General features: G+C 52.4%; 1 protein-coding gene across 1 annotated transcript in view; it reads left to right on the plus strand.

Annotated features, from left to right (window-relative positions):
- PRRC2A (proline rich coiled-coil 2A) overlaps window positions 1-19,598 on the plus strand; it is a 1,005,169-nt gene that overhangs the window by 83,690 nt on the left and 901,881 nt on the right. Inside the window, exon 2 of the mRNA XM_086919885.1 lies at window positions 281-453. Within this exon, the coding sequence (XP_086776011.1) occupies window positions 342-453 (112 nt within the window). The 5' untranslated portion in view covers window positions 281-341. The remainder of the gene's footprint in view (window positions 1-280; window positions 454-19,598) is intronic.

The raw sequence follows: 19,598 nt of genomic DNA on the forward strand, positions 1-19,598 counted from the left end.
CATGAACATTCTTTTTAAAACAATCGTTATAGAAAACATGACCTTTCCAATTTGTCATTTAAACCGCATGGAGTCATGGTTTTTACTTTGGTGGTCCAGTCTGTGTATTTCTGTAATTAGTCAACTGGCTGGTGAAGGTGGGTACTTGGCTGTGTTTATGAACATTTTCAGTGCGCCATAGCTGTACTGAATGACTTGAGGTGTACCCTCCATGCCCAAAATCCCACCAAAATATATAGAGAATTATATATTGAAAACTTTGTTTTTCCCTTCCCTGTAGGAAGAGGCACGTTTCGTGGGGTGTCAGGAGGAACCACCGTACTCAATGACCTTCCAGCGCAATGTCCGATCGTTTGGGGCAAACAGCAAAGGGGAAGGATGGAAAAAAGTATTCTTCGCTCAACCTGTTTGATACTTACAAAGGAAAGTCCTTAGAAACCCAGAAACCTGCCGGTAAGCCTCTCTGGTCTAACAGCACTACCTATTAATTTGCCTTGGTGATGAATGTTAAGCATTGCTCTTGCTTTTTGCACTTCCTTCAGGCACTGTTAAGACTTTACTCCAGTCTTCTAGTATTTCAGTTCACCTACCATTCACAGCGTTAACTTTACCATTTATATATTTGTAACAGATTAGGTTTACTTATATCTTTTTAATAAAGGTGTTTGCCATGATGGCATTTTAGCAGTGTTGGGTAATTTGTTCACATTTGATTGTTTTTTGGGAGACTGTTGGAGACCAGTAGGTTAATTCTTCAATTTACTCCAAGTCATGGCATGGCCAGTGTTGGCTTGATTTATAAACTGAATTGATTTTAAACAGTTTTGTTTTATTTGTATTTTTCTAGGCACCATGGCTTTCGGAGTGCTTAGGATTTCAAACAGTATAATGACTTTGAGGATTTTATACATTTTTGTAGGGAAGTTTGTTTTTAGGCTATGTTGAGAGCAGTTTTTTACCTTTTTCCATTTTATGAAATGATATACTGGCTTTTTAGATGGCTTTTATATATCGACCCTTAGGATGAGGAGTGCGTGTTATATTCCTTGGTTAGGCCCATGTAGCGAGGCAGCTTACTTCTTACATTGTCCTAGAAAATAACATTTCAAATGTGAATTCTTGCACATATTTGCATGCACAATAATGTTGGATTAGTTTCTCTGAAACTAATTTCTCCGAAACTGCTTTGTTTACACATCCAGCTTCGCACAACATTATCATGATGCCTTAAACATCATGTACTAGGCCTCCCTACGCATGAGGTACAAAACTAGTCCCATCTTCATCCACATATCCATAACCTCACTAAGTTATCGTTCACATTGCGAAGGCATCCTGATCGTTCAGTAGAGGAGGCCCTTCTGCTGACCCCGAAGGTCGCTGCATGCTGAGAATCACCACGCACATGTCTGACATTTTGTGAGGGGTGTCCAACTCGAGACCAAGACTGGGTCCTTCACTCTCTCCCATCAGGTAATATAGATGGATCGTCCCTAGGGGAGATTCTTAGCTCTACACACACAAACACACTCAAGGTACACTCAGAGAAAGGTCCGTATTGTAGGCATATGTTAGATTACCATATTGCATAAATGCCTGCTTATATTTATTGCTTCAGCACCATGGTAGAAATGTATCTACTGTTCACTCCTTTGGTGCTTGTGATCTCCTTTATTTGCTTCTGTCTTCTAATCATTGCAGCCCACGTATTTTATACAAGAATAACGCTGATTCCATAAATAATGTTGAAAATGTCCCACCGTGTATTTTCTCTATATTTCCCTGAGAATAAGTAAGCATGATTGACTAAGCGAAAGGTTCTGTACTGGTCCCGCGGGCCCCGAGTGATCAGGGTTGTCATGTTCAGTTTTTGCCAGAAACTGTTCTCTCCCTGGTAATTTGGAAGGGGTGGGGTGCTTATAGTTGCACTGTGAGCTAGCTCACCATAGGCCACCATATCCTGCGGAAGTGTCAGGAATCGGTCTTGACACAAAGCCCTTAGTTTATGTTGTTCAAAAAATTTGCAAAGCCTACGGATTAGTCGGAACAACACAACAGTTTTGAAGTGTCATTTTTAGGCCTCTACTACAAACTGTTAAAATATGTACATATAGTGGGCTATTTGTTCCACCACAGTTGGGAACCAATCATGTTCTTATTGGATTACTTCTGTCCTTTCACTACTGACATCTGGGGGTTGTTTGTTTTCTGTGATTTTTAACACTTCTTAGGAGTTCATGTATTTCTGTCATCCTGATTGGCCCCATTTTACCCTCCTTTACACCTTGATTCTTCTATTGCTCCCTTGCGATCTGTTTGACTTTTTTTTTAATGTACAAATAGTACTTGGCGTGATTGTGACAGGTGCACACAATTACTGGGCAATAGCACTCCTCTTGCCCCAGCACCTCTGTTCATCCATTGCTCCTCCACCCTGTCGGGCGTAATTTTTATTTAAGGCCTGGCAGCTGTTGACTGCTACAGGGCGGCTTGCTTCTTTTTGTGTTCAACTCTTCCCTTGCTCTCGTGCATCTCACAATCAATTTGTAGGTCTGGCTTGGCAGCTAAGCTGTCAAGTTAATCTTGTATAATCACCAGAAAAATAACGTTAAGAAGCTGTACTAAGAAGGGTGCCTAGGCTCTGTATACATGTTGGTACCTTCGTCAGTCAATATCAGTTTTGTCTGTAACCATGAAGACTGTGAAGGCCCCCAGCCCAAAGTCAGTCTACAGCCAAAAATCCCTTCTTCAAGGCAAACTCAGTTGTCCTTGTTCAGGGAAAAGACGTGAAGTGTTGGAGAGCAGAAAGTACGTCCTAATCAAAACCATTGCTCAGGATACTCCTCTGCAATGCTGAGGTGAGCCAACCTCCTTGCCTGGGCACAGAGAATACAAAACCCTTTCTTGCATGAAGAGTCTAGTCAGTCTCTGTTTCTAGGTGATCCGGTTACGCCAAAGCACACTACATCTCTGTCCCTCTGTTTTGTGGTTGGGGCAAAAGTGTGATGTTGCTCTGGTAACTCCGGGAAAGCTCACTGCAGGTTGCAGACCGGTCTTCCTATGTATGGGTAGTCTGTTGAATTTCAATTCAGACCTAGACCCTGTGGTTAATTATGGCTATCAGAAAGTTACCGTTATAGATTACCTACCTTAGAATCTCCAGGCATCAGACTGGATCCGAAAAGTTTTTCGTCAGCAGTTCCCCTGTGTGTCGGAAGGTGGCGTCAGTTGACTCCGCATTCTGCGTCATGGTCGCCAGGATGACGTTGCAGTAGCTACATAGACACCGCTCTTGCGCGCCGACGTTAGCTCTTTCTTTTTCTGCGCCAGCAAGCACAAATCCAGAGAGAGCGGAACCCCCAGTCCATTTTTTACTGAAATGTCGACTCCTGGTGCACAAGGAATGCCCAGCTTTAAGGCTTGCAGTTTTGTAACCGACTCGGTGATGGATCCGCACCACGTGTGCCTCTATCTGAAAGAAACAGATTAGTATTAGATTCCTTACCTTAGAATATCCCCAGGCGTCAGACTGTATCCAGAAATTTTTGCATAGCAATACCCCTGCGCGTCGTTAGGCGTCATCTCTGGCTCCGCGTCCGTTGTCGGCGTCGCCTGCGCCGGAATGACGTCGTCGGAGTACTTAGACGCCGCCCATGCGCGCTGACGTCAGTTCTTTTTTCCGCGCCAGCTAGCGCAGATCCGGAGAAGCTCTACCCCTTAGTCAATTTTTGACTAAAACATTTTGATCGTTTTTGATCCTCTTCAAGTAGTTCTCGACTCTTCAGGTGCCAGTTGGGATGCCCGGGTTTAAACCCTGCTCGAAGTGTAGTCGACTGATGTCGAATACCGACCACCATCGCCGGTGTCTGCAATGCCTAGGCCTCGACCACGACAACCGATCCTGTTCCGACTGTCGGGCCCTGACGTCGAAGGCTAGGCGGGAGCGGTCCCGCAAGCGGCTCGAACTCTGGCAGTCGGCCCGCGCCATTCGAGGTCCTGGTCCCACGGGAGGTCGAGGGACCGGTCGCGGGGGCGGAGTCCTCGCAGCTCCGGAAGTCGGCATCGGTCTTCTGGTTCCTCCTCAGGTAGGAGGCATGAGAGGTCGGAGAGGCATCATCGCTCCTCCGACCGCCCCCGACGCGGACGGGGTTTTGGGTGGCACCACCCACGCGACTCCGCTGAAGTCGCTTGCGCTGCATCCTGCCGTACACCTTCGAGTCCCGGAGCAAGATGCGACGCGGGAGGAGATCGAGCAGTACCTCATGGCCATGAGGTCGCTCTCTTCTCCACCGGGCCCCACGGCGCCTTTGGGCCCAGTGGGCCTGGCTCCGGGGCCTAGCGGGTCAAGTGCTCCGGCACCGACGCCGCCGGCAGCTCCGGCCCCGGCGCCGCCGGTGACTACGATCTCGGCGCCGTAAGCCCCGATCGGATCCGGATCCGGGTCGACTACCGGTCGACCTTACGACCTCACCGGCGCCGTCCCTGAGGGTGTCGCCACCGGTGCCGACTTCGGTCTACGCTGGCCCCAGTCCTTCTATCGCTCCCATTCAGCCGTCGACACGGCCCCGTTGGGTGCCGTATGAGACAGCTATTGGTACAATCCACTTCCACGAACGGGCCCCGATTGTTGATCCTGGCTACCAGGAATTGGGTGACGAAGAGGACTGGGAGGAGTCTGAGGACCCTCGACACGGGAGTGTCAGGACCAAGCGGACTGGACAGAGGAGCTTGGGGTGGCCAGCGGCCTGGACCTCTCTCCAGACACTGGTTTTGTCTCCCCTCCTACAGTGGCTACGGAGGAAATGGGCAGCCTATAGCGTAGTGTTGATGCGGGAGCTAAGGCCTTGAACCTTACGCTCCCCTCAGCGGCTGTGAGGACTAATCTCCTCACCGAGGTCCTCAAACCGCAGTCAAGCTCAGTCGAGCCTCTGCTGCCGTGAGGCCTTATGGGACGTTCTGTTGGGCACCTGGTCCAAGCCCGCCTCGAGACAGCCTGTGGACAGGAACGTGGCCAGACGCTACCGCCCGGCTCCGGGTGACCCAAGCTTCCTGTCGACTAACCCCACCCCGAGAGCCTGGTTATCCAGGCTTTTAACTCCCAGACCGCGTTCCCGTCGGCTCCTCCCGACAGGGAATCCAAGAGGTTTGAACAGTTTGGCAAGAAAGTGTTCTCGTCCCTTAGTCTGGGACTGCGGTCAACCAACACCGCATGCCTCTTGGGCCGCTACACCCACACCCTGTGGGACACGGTTGCGAACGTGCTGCCACAATGCCCTGAGGAGGTCCGGGCTAAACTCGCCCAAGCCCTAGTGGAGGGTCGAGATGCGGCACGGTACTCTATCCGATGCGGACTGGATACCACCGATACGCTAGGCAGAGCGATGGCCACGACAGTGGCGGTTCGACGCCACGCCTAGTTACGGTGCACCAATTTTCAGCCGATGTCCAGGCTACTCTTCTGGACATGCCGTTTGATGGCCGTCGCCTGTTTGGCGACCAGGCAGACCACGCGCTTGAGCGCTTTAAGGACTCCAGGGCTACGGGCAAGTCCTTGGGCTTCTTGGCCCCGCGCCAGCAAACGGGTGCCTTTCGCTCCTTTCGTGGCTAAGGAAGGGGCGCCCCCACACATGCCGCCAGCCACACGCCGCCTCAACAGAATCTTCAGCGCGGTGGCGGCCGTGGAAACCGCCGGGGAGGCAGTCGGGGACAACGGCGAGGCCAGTCCGCACCCGCAGCATCCGCCTCGAAACCTTCCTAGTCCGAGTTTTCAGGCCAATGTGTCGCCAGTAGGGGGCAAGGTCCGCCATCACCTCTTCCACTGGCGCACCGTCACATCGGACAGGTGGGTGCTGCAAATCGTCTGAAGGAGCTACTCCCTCCCCTTCGAGGCGACCCCTCCAGCCATGCCACCGCTGTACCACCGCGTGTCGGGGACCACTTGCGACTTCTGCAGGAGGAAGTTACGGCCCTCTTGGCCAAGGGGGGCCATCAAGCGCGTTCCTGGGCCAGAAGTAGGGTGTGGTTGCTACTCCCACTACTTTCTGGTACCCAAGAAGGGCAAAGGGGGCCTACGCCCTATCTTGGACCTACGGAACGTCAACGGCTTCCTCCGGAAGGAGAAGTTCAAGATGTTGATTTTGGCTCAGGTCTTGGCTGCCCTAGACCCGCAAGACTGGAAGGTGGCGTTGGACTTGCAGGACGCCTACTTTCACATCCCCGTCCTGCCGGCCCACCGGCGTTACCTGCGGTTCACTGTAGACCTTGAGCACTTTCAGTTCACCGTGCTCCCCTTTGGCCTTACCAGCGCCCCACGGGTGTTCACGAAAGTGATGGCGGTGGTCGCAGCTCATCTGCGCAGGTTAGGGGTTTCAGTCTTCCCCTACCTCGACGACTGGTTGTTGAAGGTGGGCTCTCCCCAGACAGTCGTCACCCACCTCCAGATTACAGCGGATCTCCTGCACCTGCTGGGGTTTTCCATCAACGTGCCGAAATCACACCTGTGTCCCTCCCAAAAGCTCCTCTTCATCGGGGCTGTTCTGGACTCGGCGCAGTTTCGGGTCTATCCTCCCGAGCAGCGAGTCCGGGATATTCAGGCTCTGATTCCGATCTTTCAGCCTTTATCGTGGGTTTCGGTCAGGTTGACGCTGCGGCTCCTGGGGCTGATGGCTTTCTGCATCCTTCTGGTGCATCACGCCCGGTGGCGGATGCGGGCTCTGTAGTGGGACCTGAAGTTTCAGTGGGCCCAGCATCAGGTTAACCTATCCGGCCATGTCCTGATCTCGGAGGGCACTGCGAGACAGCTGCAGTGGTGGCTCACGGACCGCTATTGGGTCAACGGCAGATCCCTCTCCCTTCCCCAACCAGAGCATATGGTTGTGACGGACATGTCCATCCAGGGCTGGGGAGGCCACATGGAAGAGGCGGAGATCAGAGGCCTCTGGTCTCCGGCGGAGTCCCAGCTCCATATCAACCTTCTGGAGCTGCGGAGCTGCGAGCGATTCGTCTGGCACTGAAGGCATTCCTCCCCTCTGTCAGAGGAAGTGCAGTGCAGGTGTTCACGGACAACACCACCGCCATGTGATACTGCAACAAACTGGGCGGGGTGGGGTCCTGGACCCTCTGTCAAGAGGCTCTGCGGCTCTGGCAGTGGCTGGAACATCAGGGCGTGACCCTGGTGGTTCCCCACCTGGCAGGTTCTCTGAACGCCAGGGCGGACGAAATCAGCAGACGGTGCTCGATGGATCACGAATGGCATCTGAACTCGGACGTGGCGCAAGGCATCTTTCTGCAATGGGGAGAGCCTTGGTTAGATCTATTCGCCACCGAAGAGAACGTGCAATGTCATCAGTTCTGCGCGTTGGAATTTCCAAGGCGGCACTCGCTCGGCGACGCATTTTGTCGCAAGTGGAGTTGCGGTCTGTTATACGCCTTTCCGCCTATACCACTTCTGCCCAGAGTGCTGAAGAAGATCAGGCGCGACGGGGCCCATGTCATCCTTGTGGCTCCGGACTGGGCTCGAAGGTTCTTGTATCCCGAGCTAGTCAATATGTCAGTTGGTCCCCCAATCCGTCTGCCTCTTCAGGAGGACCTTCTGTCGCAGCAGCAGGTGACGGTCCTCCACCCGAACCTGTCCAGTCTCGACCTCCATGCTTGGAGATTGTGCGGCGGCAGTTGAGGCCATTTGACTTGCCTCCTGAAGTTTGTAACGTTATTCTGGCAGCTAGGCGTCCCTCCACAAAGTCGGTATACGCCTGCCGGTGGAACACATTTGTGGCATGGTGCACAGCAAAGGCTGTGGATCCCCTTTCTGCCCCTCTTTCTGAAGTTCTTCTCTTACTTCTTTCTCTTGCCCAGCCGGGCTCTGCTCTGGGCACTATCAAGGGCTACCTTTCTGCTCCTTCAGCCTTCCTAAGGCTGCCTGATCAACCTTCTTTGTTCAAGTCCCCTATAGTAACTCGTTTTCTGAAGTATGTATGTATGTATTTATACTTGTAAGCGCGGCTGTCACCCAAAGGGTATCCTGGCGCTGAGACCATATCTTTCCATCAGGTGAAGCACACTACATTGCTCTTGGAAACAGGTAGGTCTCAAGTTCCCTCTTGAAGGAAGTCAGATCTTGTCTACTCCTCAGCGCCAGAGGTAGGGTATTCCATAACGTGGCGGCCTTGAAACTAAAGGCACGGCCGCCCATCCTCACACTGTTGATCCTGGGAACCGTCACCAGGAACGCTGAGGAAGATCTCAAAAGTCTGGCATCTTGATACCAAGAGAAGATTTTGAAGCGGTATCGGTCCCAGTCCATGCAGAGCCCTGAAGACAAGGCGTAAGGCCTTCAAGGCAATCCTCTGCTGGACAGGTAGCCAATGAAGATCAGCCAGTGCTGCAGATGAAGAAGCAGAGCGTGAACAAGAGAGCCAATTTGGCAGCCATATTTTGAATCCTCTGCAACTTCAGGATCAAGGTCTTAGGGGCTCCCAGAAGTAGTGCGTTGCAGTAGTCTAACCTACTGAGAATAGAACTACGCACTACCTCTGCTCTGGCTCCTAGGGGAAGTAACGGCAAGATCTTACGTAGGGCACGAAGCAAGCCCATACAAGTCGCTGCTGTCCTATTAACAAAGACGTCAAGCTGCAGATTAGGCTCAAACAGAACTCCCAAATTGCGGGCCGATTCTGCGGCCTCCACTGTGCCCGGGATGGAAGTTGGCCAGAAGTCATCCGGTAGCGGGCGGGGGAGTCTATCTAGGGATCAATGGAGAACCTCAGTTTTTGACCCATTAAATTGAAGCGAGTTAACTCGCAGCCATTCTGCTGTTGCCGACATACAACGGTGAAAGGTGTCCCTCGACACTCTCTCTGTACCCTCAAATGAAAAGATCAGTTGAGTGTCATCGGCATAATTGATGACTGATATGCCAAATGACTTTATCAGGTCTACCAGGGGTCGAAGATATAGATTGAAAAAGATCGGACTGATCGCTGACCCCTGGGGGACACCCTGATTCACCTGTCCTGTGGCTGATCGAAATGGTGGTAACGCCACAGCTTGCTGTCTGTTGCAAAGATAAGATGTTGACCATTTTAAAGCCAGGCCAGTTACTCCCACGCTCCGAAGGCGGCCCAGTAGAACCGCATGGTCCACCGTGTCGGGAGGTGCGTGCGTGAAGGGCATCACGCACATGTTTCCACCTGTTCCCTTTGTGATGCCTCAGTGGTACTTGAACCTGGTTCTTACTTTCCTGATGTGCGCTCCCTTTGAGCCGCTTCATTCTTGTCCTCTCCGTCTTCTTACCCTGAAGACAGCTTTCCTGGTTGCCATCACCTCTGCCAGGAGAGTGAGTGAGCTCCAGGCTCTATCTTGTAAACCCCCTTTCCTGTCTGTGCATCCGGTCAAAGTGGTGCTGCGTACAAAACCATCTTTCCTGCCAAAGGTAGTCTCTGCTTTCCACATCGGGCAGTCCATCACCTTGCCCTCCTTCTTTCCGCCTCCGCACTCTTCAAAGCATGAAGAGCGGCTCCATCGTCTGGACCCAAAACGTGCGCTTTCATTTTATGTGGATCGCACGCGCCAGTTCCGGGTGGATGATCAACTCTTTGTTAGTTACGTGGGTGAGAAGAAGGGACGGGCGGTGCATAATCGGACCATCTCTCGGTGTGTCGTCTTATGCATCAGGGCGTGCTACTCCATGGCTAGAAAGGAGCCTCCAGTTGGGCTGAGAGCCCATGCCACTCGGGCCACAGCGGCTACTACTGCCCTGGGTCGGGGAGTCCCCCTGCACGACATTTGCCAGGCGGCTACGTGGGCCTCGCTGCACACCTTTGCGAGGCACTACTGCCTGGACAGTCAAGTACGGAGGGATGGCTTCTTTGGCCGTTCCGTCCTCCAGGACTTTCTGGTGTGAGTATTGGTTCGCAGACCCACCACCGGGGTTGGTATTGCTGGGGTATCTATTCTAAGGTAAGGAATCTAATACTAACCTGTTTCTTTCAGATGAACAAGTTACTTACCTTCGGTAACGTTATATCTGTAAGAAACAGTAGTTAGTATTAGATTCCTTACCGCCCCACCCATCCTCCCTGTTCTGTGAACTGATACCTAGGGTTAAGGCCATCCCTTTTCAGGGCCCTAGTTTCTTGGCACCAGTGTTGGTTCTAGCATGGCTCTGCGTATCTGGGCGGAAAAGCTGTGTCTAAGAACTGACGTCAGCGCGCATGGGCGGCGTCTAAGTACTCCGACGTCATTCCGGCGCAGACGACGCCGACGACTGACGCGGAGCCAGAGACGACGCCTAACGACGCGTAGGGGTATTGCTACGCAAATATGTCCGGATCCAGTCTGACGCCTGGGGATATTCTAAGGTAAGGAATCTAATACTAACTACTGTTTCTTACAGATATATCGTTACCGAAGGTAAGTAACTTGTTCGTCTGGAGCGCGACCATGACCCCTAGTCGTGCTCCGACTGCCGGACTTTGGCCTCTATGCCTTTGTGGGAGGGGTCCGGAAAGCTACTTGAGGCCCGGCAGACAGCTCGGAGCTGCTCAAGGTCCCGGTTGCGGAGGAGGTCTAGGCACCAATTGCGGCGCTAACACCATTCTTTTTTTCGAAGTCTTCGCACTCTAGGTCAGGTAGGTTCGAAGCACAAAAAGGTGAAGAAGCATAGTCACTCTTCGACTTGTCCCCGTCAGTTGGACGACGCGGCGAGGTATGCGGGAGGTGCTCTGCCCGCGGCTCCGCGTGCGCAGCCTGCTGGGTCGACTTTGGGTTTCCCTTCCTTTCCGGGACCCGGTGCGACCCCTTCCCAGTCTCGGATTTTCTGTGATGAATGCCATCTTTGGGCAGCCTGACTTGTTGCACCTCCCTCGGCACCGATTCCACCGGCACAACCTCTGCCACTGGCGTTGGCTGTGTCCGCAGCAGACATCGAAACAGGCCTCCACCTCAAGGTTGACATGGAGTCGGACGCCGGATCCGACACCGGGTGCTTTTGTGCTCCTGGTCTACCCTGGCTCTTTCAGACTAAATTAGTGAGCCAGAGGAGAGTGAGGAGGACTGGGGAGCCTTTAGCAGACCAGCTCTGTATGAGCAGGAATGGAAAGCGGAACTGGGGGAAGCCAGAGGTTTGGATACCTCACCAGACGTTGGCATGTTGTCTCTTCCTACTGTGGCTAAGGAGGAGGAAGCGTCATACGCAGTGGTGTTGCGTTGGGTGGCCAATGCTCTCCAGCTCGAGCTACTTATGGTGGCAGTCAGGACTACCCTCCTGACAGAGGTGCTTCAACTGTCGGGGAGCTCTTCGGTGACCCTGCTGCCGTTTAATGAAGCCCTGACAGACATCCTTTTGGGCACCTGGTCTAGGCCCAACACAGGGGCTCCTATGGACAGGATGATTGCCCGATGCTACTGCCCAGCCCCGGGCAACCCCACTTTCCTCTCCCAACACCCCACCCCTGAGAGCTTGGTAGTCCAAGCCTCCACGTCCAAGGGCGCATTCCTTACCGCTCCCCTGGACAGGGAATCCAAGAAGCTGGATCATCTTGGGAACATGTTTTCTTCTCCAGCTTCGGACTGCGGTCAGTAAACACTTCATGTCTATAGGGGCCGGGACACGCAAGTGCTGCCTCCGTGCCAGAGGAGCCCCAGGCGTGCTCTCTCTCGTGGTTGCTGAAGGGAGGGACGCAGCGAAGTTTACCATCCGCTGTGGGCTGGATACCGCCGACGCACTTGGCAGGATGATTTCCACATCAGTAGCACTTCGACGCAACGCCCGGCTGTGTTCAACTTATTTTTCCAAGTATGTCCAATCCACACTTATGGAAATGCCCTTTGATGGCCATCACCTTTGCCTGCCTTTACAAGGCAGGCAACGCGCTAGAGGGGGGGGGGAGGGGGGGGGCAAGGCTGGGCCCAGAGCCAGCTCACAGGGTCCTCCGAGGCAGGGAGGCAATCCCCAGTGGCGATCCTCCCGGTGCCCAGCAGCAGCAGCCCCCCCTCAGCAACAGGATCCAAGAAGAGAGCAACTTGTAAGGGTACACAGCCCCTTTTTATACAGTGAAAATCTTTGTCTTGGGTGCAGGGTGGGGGTGAAACCAGTGGCAGCTGGTTTTGGAGCACTCTTGCTGTGCTCAGCCACCCTTCCTATTCACTTGGGAGGCTAGGGTCATCAGTCGCACTACAGGGGCGGAGCCAGCATTATGTGGGGAAAGCCCAGCCCTATTCAGGTCCCAGGTGCACCCCTCCCTCTAGTCAGCATGCTAATCTCTCCACTCACCACCGGGGCAGACCCATCCAGACTCCTGGAGCCAGGCTCACCAGCCAGCTCCAGCCAATCACACGCCAGCATCCTTACTGCACACGGACACCAATGTCTAGAAGTGGCACTTGCACACTAGACACAATCACGCCGCATACATCATTGCGAAGCATTTAATCTCACGAGTCCGCACAATCCAAACATGCACCTGCACACCTTACGCATCAGGAACTACCAGGGACACAGACATTCCCCATGCATTCCTAAGGGAGGGCAGGCCAATGTCACACACAGAGTGCGCATGCACTTTCCACTGGGACACAGTGAAAGTGCGCCGAAGCCAAAAATCACTATCACCAGGTCACATACCAAAAGCAAAAAGTTCAGGGGTGAACCTGCCAGAAGGGCCAAGTCCAACCTATGGTGACACCCTTACAAAGCCAATAGGCATGCTTAATTCATAATTAGGGCCCCCGGTTTTATGGTATTTTTTTGGGCCATTTATCTCTGTATTTATCCATATTTATTTTTTGCTCATTTTATCTGTATGTATCCATATATATTGTGGGTTTTGTGGAAAAATTAAGCTGAAATTAGTATATTTCCACATTTATTTAACCGATAAATATGCATTTATACTTGAATGTCTGCCAGATTTCAGTGATGTGAACACCTGCAGAAGATAAGTCAGTGCACTTACATGAAAATATGCAAAGTTTATTATCAACCATGTGCATATCTACTGCTGTTAACCCTTTGGATGCTTGGGACGGCTCCCGGCCGTCTGAGGTCACAGGTGGTGTGTGCGTGGGACGGCCCAGAGCCGTCCGATCTGCTCACGTTTGACAATTTCCCGCACTGCGGGAACATTTTGCCCACATTTAAAGGGTTAAAACCTCTTTACTAAAATCTTTCTTTTTTTAACCAGCCTTGTATATCAATCCACATGTATTTTGGCCTGGAAGTCGTGGCAGACAAAATTTAGAAGTACTCAAAAAGCAACCCAGTTTCCATATTTATCCACATATATAATGTTTTTGTCTGTAAAAATCTGTAAAAACTGAAACCAGGGAGCCTTATTCATAATGACACCCACTTATGTGATCTGGTTTTGTAACATGACATGAGGGTGTCACTTAAGGTGTTTCCACTTACCCGTTTGTACATGCGTATTCTAATGTGTTTCATGTAGTAGTGTGTGTACTAAACGTAGTTCCCTTTTTAAAAGCAACCACTGACTGGACAGTGATTTATTGACTGTACTTGATGCATTTGGGCTAGCTGGAGTTACTATCTCACATCTCTCCTTAGTAAGCCTTGGCCTGCTCTGCTTCGCTATCCTGTGAGAATCGGGCACTTAGTTTTTAATGAAAAGACAATTGCTGATGTATTACTCCTGAAGGCCTCACATTCTGCGCAAGTATCTGATCGAGACTACTAGCCGCAGATTCCTTAACGTAGAATTATCCCCAGGCGTGAGACTGTATCCGGGAATCTTTTTGCCACAGCATCCCTGTGCGCCGGGGGGACAGCATCCCGTGACTCGGCCCTGACGTCCTCCTACTTGAAGTCAGCGAGGATACATAAGTCCCACCCCGGCGCACCTACGTTAGTATTCTCTGTTTTCCGCGTGCAATGCTGATCCGGATTGTGTCCTGGCCTGTTTTCATGCCTTCCATTCTTTTTCACGCTTGCCATTCTTGGAACAGTGTGCGAATGCCTTCGGGCTTCAAGACTTGTACCTCTTGTGCACGTCCCATGTCCGCAACGGACCCTCACCCAATCTGCATGTGGTGCCTGGGTGAGCACCACAACTAGACTGATTGCCATGCCTGCCAACACCTTAAGCATAAATCGCGGCTGGAGCGCAGGATGAAATTGCTGTTGGCGCGCTTGTCCAGGTCGGTGTCATCCCAGCGTCTGTCTCCTACATTGGAAGCAAGGAGCCGCCGGTTTAGTCTGCGACATAGTCCCTCGCCACGTGGTTCACCGGCTGGTAGGTCCCTTAGTTGGTCTCCGAGGCCCTGTCCTTCAGCGGTCGGTGCTTGCTCCCCTTGGGACATCCTCCCCCGCCTGTCGCCTTCCCACCCACCGTTTCCCATTGTCAGAGCGACTAGGGCCCAGATGACTGCCTACACTGCGGCTCTGCAGGATTCTTTGGGCCCTCCTCCACCTCCTGAGACGTCTGCAGATCCCTTGCCTCGCGCCGGTACTTCAGCGGAGTCGCTGGCAGCTTCGGCGCCGAAGGTTGCGGCTTCAGGTCATAGGAGGGTAGTGTCGTTGAGGTGTGGTCCTTTGGGAATCTCCTCTTCGGCCTGTGGCGTCCAAATCTCACCGCAAATCCCTTCGGGCTCCCTGTGGCATCGCTTCTTCGCCGCACCGGTGTCGACCCCGTCCCGGTCTGCTGGGGAGCACATGGTGGCGGAGGTCGATCCGGCGTTGCAAGTGCCCACTCTGGTGCCAACCGACATCGGTCAGGGGCTGGTGGCGGACTCCACGGAGCCGCACCTGCGTCTGGTTCTTGATTAGTCTCCTGAGGTTCCTTCCTCTCCGGAAGTCTGTCATCTGTTGGTGTCTTCCTTCCCAGAGCTGTTACACCTTTTCATCAGTGTCTTCCAGGGAGGGCTCCTTGCCGTCCCCACGGTCTAAATCGTCAAACCCTTCTTTCCGTGGCTGCTTCTTCTCCTTCTTCTCCTTCTCCTCCTTCTCCTCCTTCTTCTTCGCCTTCTCATTTTTCTTGTCCTTGTCCTTCATCTTTTTCTCATTATTATTTTTCTCATTCTCCTTCTCCTTCTCATTCTCCTCCTCCTTCTCATTCTCATTCTCCTCCTCCTTCTCATTCGCCTTCTCCTCTCATTCTCCTTCTCATTCTCCTTCTCATTCTCCTTCTCATTCTCCTTCTCCCTCTCCTCCTGCTCATTCTCCATCCTCCTGCTCATTCTCCATCCTCCTTCTCATTTTTCTCATTCTTCTTCTTCTCATTTTTCTCATTCTTCTCCTTCTAATTTTTCTCATTCTTCTCATTTTTCTCCTTAGTCTTCTCATTCTTCTCCTTCGTCTTCTCATTCTTCTTCTCATTCTTCTCCTTCTCATCATTCTTCATCTTATTCTCATTCTTCATCTTATTCTCATTCTTCTCATTCTTCTCAGTCTCCTTCTCATTCTTCTTCTCATTGTCCTTCTCATTGTCCTTCTCCTGCTCCTTCGTCTTCTCCTTCGTCTTCTCATTCTTCTTCTCATTCTTCTTCTCATTCTTCTCATTGTCCTTCTCAATCTTCTCAGTCTCATTCTCCTTCTTCTCAGTCTCATTCGCATTCTCATCCTTCTAATCCTTCTCATTCTCATCATTCTTTCTTCTCCTTCTTTCTTATTCTTTCTTCTCCTTCTCCTTCTTTCTCCTCCTTCTCCTTCTTTCTCCTCCTTCTCCTTCTTTCTCCTCCTTCTTCTTTCTCCTCCTTCTCCTTCTCATACTTTTCCTCCTTCCCCTGCTCAGCCTTCCCCTGCTCCGCCTTCCCCTGCTCATCCTTCCCCTGCTCAGCCTTCTCCTGCTCAGCCTTCTCCTGCTCAGCCTTCTCCTGCTCAGCCTTCTCCTGCTCAGCCTTCTCCTGCTCAGCCTTCCCCTGCTCAGCCTTCCCCTGCTCAGCCTTCCCCTGCTCAGCCTTCCCCTGCTCAGCCTTCCCCTGCTCAGCCTTCCCCTGCTCAGCCTTCCCCTGCTCAGCCTTCCCCTGCTCAGCCTTCCCCTGCTCAGCCTTCCCCTGCTCAGCCTTCTCCTGCTCAGCCTTCTCCTGCTCAGCCTTCTCCTGCTCAGCCTTCTCCTGCTCAGCCTTCCCCTGCTCAGCCTTCCCCTGCTCAGCCTTCCCCTGCTCAGCCTTCTCCTGCTCAGCCTTCTACTCAGCCTTCTCCTGCTCAGCCTTCTCCTTCTCCTGCTCATCCTTCTCCTTCTCCTGCTCATCCTGCTCCTTCTCCTGCTCATCCTTCTACTTCTCCTGCTCATCCTTCTACTTCTCCTGCTCATCCTTCTCCTGCTCTTCCTGCTCCCCCTTCTCCTGCACAACCTGCTCCCTCTTCTCCTGCTCCTCCTTCTCCTGATAATCCGTCTTTTGATCATCCTTCTTTTGATCATCCTTCTCTTGATCATCCTTCTCTTGATCATCCTTCTCCTGATCATCCTTCTCCTGATCATCCTTCTCCTGATCATCCTTCTCCTGATCATCCTTCTCATCCTGCTCCTTCTCCTGATCATCCTTCTTTTGATCATCCTTCTCCTGATCATCCTTCTCCTGATCATCCTTCTCATCCTGCTCCTTCTCCTGCTCATCCTGCTCCTTCTCCTGCTCATCCTTCTACTTCGCCTGCTCATCCTTCTACTTCGCCTGCTCATCCTTCTACTTCTCCTGCACATCCTTCTCCTGCTCTTCCTGCTCCCCCTTCTCCTGCACAACCTGCTCCCTCTTCTCCTTCTCCTGCTCCTCCTTCTCCTGCTCATCCTTCTCATCCTGCTCATCCTTCTCATCCTGCTCATCCTTCTCCTGCTCATCCTTCTCATCCTGCTCATCCTTCTCATCCTGCTCCTTCTCCTGCTCATCCTTCTACTTCTCCTGCTCATCCTTCTACTTCTCCTGCTCATCCTTCTCCTGCTCTTCCTGCTCCCCCTTCTCCTGCACAACCTGCTCCCTCTTCTCCTGCTCCCTCTTCTCCTGATCCTCCTTCTCCTGATCCTCCTCCTGATCCTCCTCCTCCTGATCCTCCTCCTCCTGATCCTCCTCCTCCTGATCCTCCTTCTCCTGATCATCCTTCTCCTTCTCCTGCTCATCCTTCTCCTTCTCCTGCTCATCCTTCTAATTCGCCTGCTCATCCTTCTACTTCTCCTGATCATCCATCTCCTGATCATCCATCTCCTGATCATCCATCTCCTGATCATCCATCTCCTGATCATCCATCTCCTGATCATCCTTCTCCTGATCATCCTTCTCATCCTGCTCCTTCTCCTGCTCATCCTGCTCCTTCTCCTGCTCATCCTGCTCCTTCTCCTGCTCATCCTTCTACTTCGCCTGCTCATCCTTCTACTTCTCCTGCACATCCTTCTCCTGCTCTTCCTGCTCCCCCTTCTCCTGCACAACCTGCTCCCTCTTCTCCTTCTCCTGCTCATCCTTCTCCTGCTCATCCTTCTCCTGCTCATCCTTCTCCTGCTCATCCTTCTCCTGCTCATCCTTCTCCTGCTCATCCTTCTCCTGCTCATCCTTCTCATCCTTCTTCTTCTCATCCTGCTCCCTCTCCTGCTCATCCTTCTACTTCTCCTGCTCATCCTTCTACTTCTCCTGCTCATCCTTCTACTTCTCCTGCTCATCCTTCTATTTCTCCTGCTCATCCTTCTCCTGCTCTTCCTGCTCCCCCTGCTCCCTCTTCTCCTGCTCCCTCTTCTCCTGCTCCCTCTTCTCCTGCTCCCTCTTCTCCTGCTCCGTCTTCTCCTGATCCTCCTTCTCCTGATCCTCCTTCTCCTGATCCTCCTTCTCCTGATCATCCTTCTCCTGATCATCCTTCTCATCCTTCTCCTTCTCATCCTGCTCCTTCTCCTGCTCATCCTTCTACTTCACCTGCTCATCCTTCTCCTTCTCTTCCTGCTCTCCCTTCTCCTGCGCAACCTGCTCCCTCTTCTCCTTCTCCTGCTCCTCCTTCTCCTGCTCATCCTTCTCCTGCTCATCCTTCTCCTGCTCATCCTTCTCCTGCTCATCCTTCTCCTGCTCATCCTTCTCCTTCTCCTGCTCATCCTTCTCTTTCTCCTGCTCATCCTGCTCATCCTCATCCTGCTCATCCTCATCCTGCTCATCCTTATCCTGCTCATCCATATCCTGCTCATCCATATCCTGCTCATCCATATCCTGCTCATCCTGCTCATCCATATCCTGCTCATCCTGCTCATCCATATCCTGCTCATCCTGCTCATCCTGCTCCCCCCTTCTCCTGCTCATCCTGCTCCCCCCTTCTCCTGCTCATCCTGCTCCCCCTTCTCCTGCTCATCCTGCTCCCCCTTCTCTTGCTCATCCTGCTCCTGCTCCTCCTGCTCCCCTTTCTCCTGCTCATCCTGCTCATCCTGCTCCCCCCTTCTCCTGCTCATCCTGCTCCCCCCTTCTCCTGCTCATCTCCTGCTCATCTTTTGCTCATCTCCTGCTCATCTCCTGCTCATCTCCTGCTCATCTCCTGCTCTTCCTGCTCTTCCTTCTCCTCCTCCTCATTCTCCTCTTCCTTCTCTTCCTTCTCCTCCTTCTCTTCCTTCTCCTGCTCCTCATCCTCATCCTCCTCTTCCTTCTCCTCCTCCTCATCCTCCTCCTTCTCATCATGCTCATCCTGCTCATCCTGCTCCTCCTTCTCCTGCTCATCCTGTTCCTCCTTCTCCTTGCATCTCCTTCTCCTGCTCATTCCTTTCCTTCTCCTCCTTGCATCTCCTTCTCCTGCTCGCCCGTCCTTCTCCTGCTCGTCCGTCCTTCTCCTGCTCGTCCTCCTTCCATCCTGTGATTCTGGGCAAATCACTTAATCTCCCTGTGGCAAACAAAAAAGAATAATGAATGTGTCCTCATGTAATGCAAATGGTGCTATGTAAAGCTCTCTGATACCCGATTTAGGTCAACTTTGCGGTATATAAAACTCCGAAGGAAAAATAAATCTACGGCGTTGTGCTGCTGTTTTTGCCCTTTGTCTGCCGTTTGGTCTGGTGTTACAGAGGGGTTCATTTCCTATGTTGATAGCTTGCTCCGTCCTACTTGTTTCTCCTCTTATCTTCCGGCTGGTCGCTCTTCTTTGAGGATCGGTTCTGTCCGGAGCGGTCTCCTTTTGGCATCGTTAGGGATTTTTTCTGGCCTTGCCATTGTTGAAGGGCAATGTGGTCTGGGCGTTCAGTTTCGTGGCGCTTGCCAGTGTCCAGCTGTGCCCGCCTGCTCTTCTGGTCTACGGCCAAGGGCCTGGCACCCCTGCTTCTTGTTTTGCGGGAGCCTTTTGATACTATATTTTCTCTTCTCCCGCCTGCCTTATTGTTGAGGCGCTGTTCTGTCTGGCCTGTTGACTTCCAGCTGTGATGGATTCAGCTGCCCTCTTCCCTGGGTGTTTCCAGTGGAGGGCTCTTGTCATCGTTTCTACCCCTTCTCCTTGGAGTCTTTGGGTTACTCTTCTTCCTCAGTACTCCTCTGCCTGTCCCTCTGGGGCTTCCGGTTGAGGTCCCTGGAACTTTGCCTGGGCTTGGGGTGTACTGGCCTCCTTTTGTATTGCCCTTACTTTCTCCTGCTTGGTGAGGGCTGGGCTGCCTCTTTTGTCATTCTAACACATTCCCTGTGGGGCCGGTTTTCTTTTATGA

Source organism: Lissotriton vulgaris, chromosome 5 (genome assembly GCF_964263255.1).
Source record: "Lissotriton vulgaris chromosome 5, aLisVul1.2, whole genome shotgun sequence".
Classification (NCBI taxonomy): Eukaryota; Metazoa; Chordata; class Amphibia; order Caudata; family Salamandridae; genus Lissotriton; species Lissotriton vulgaris.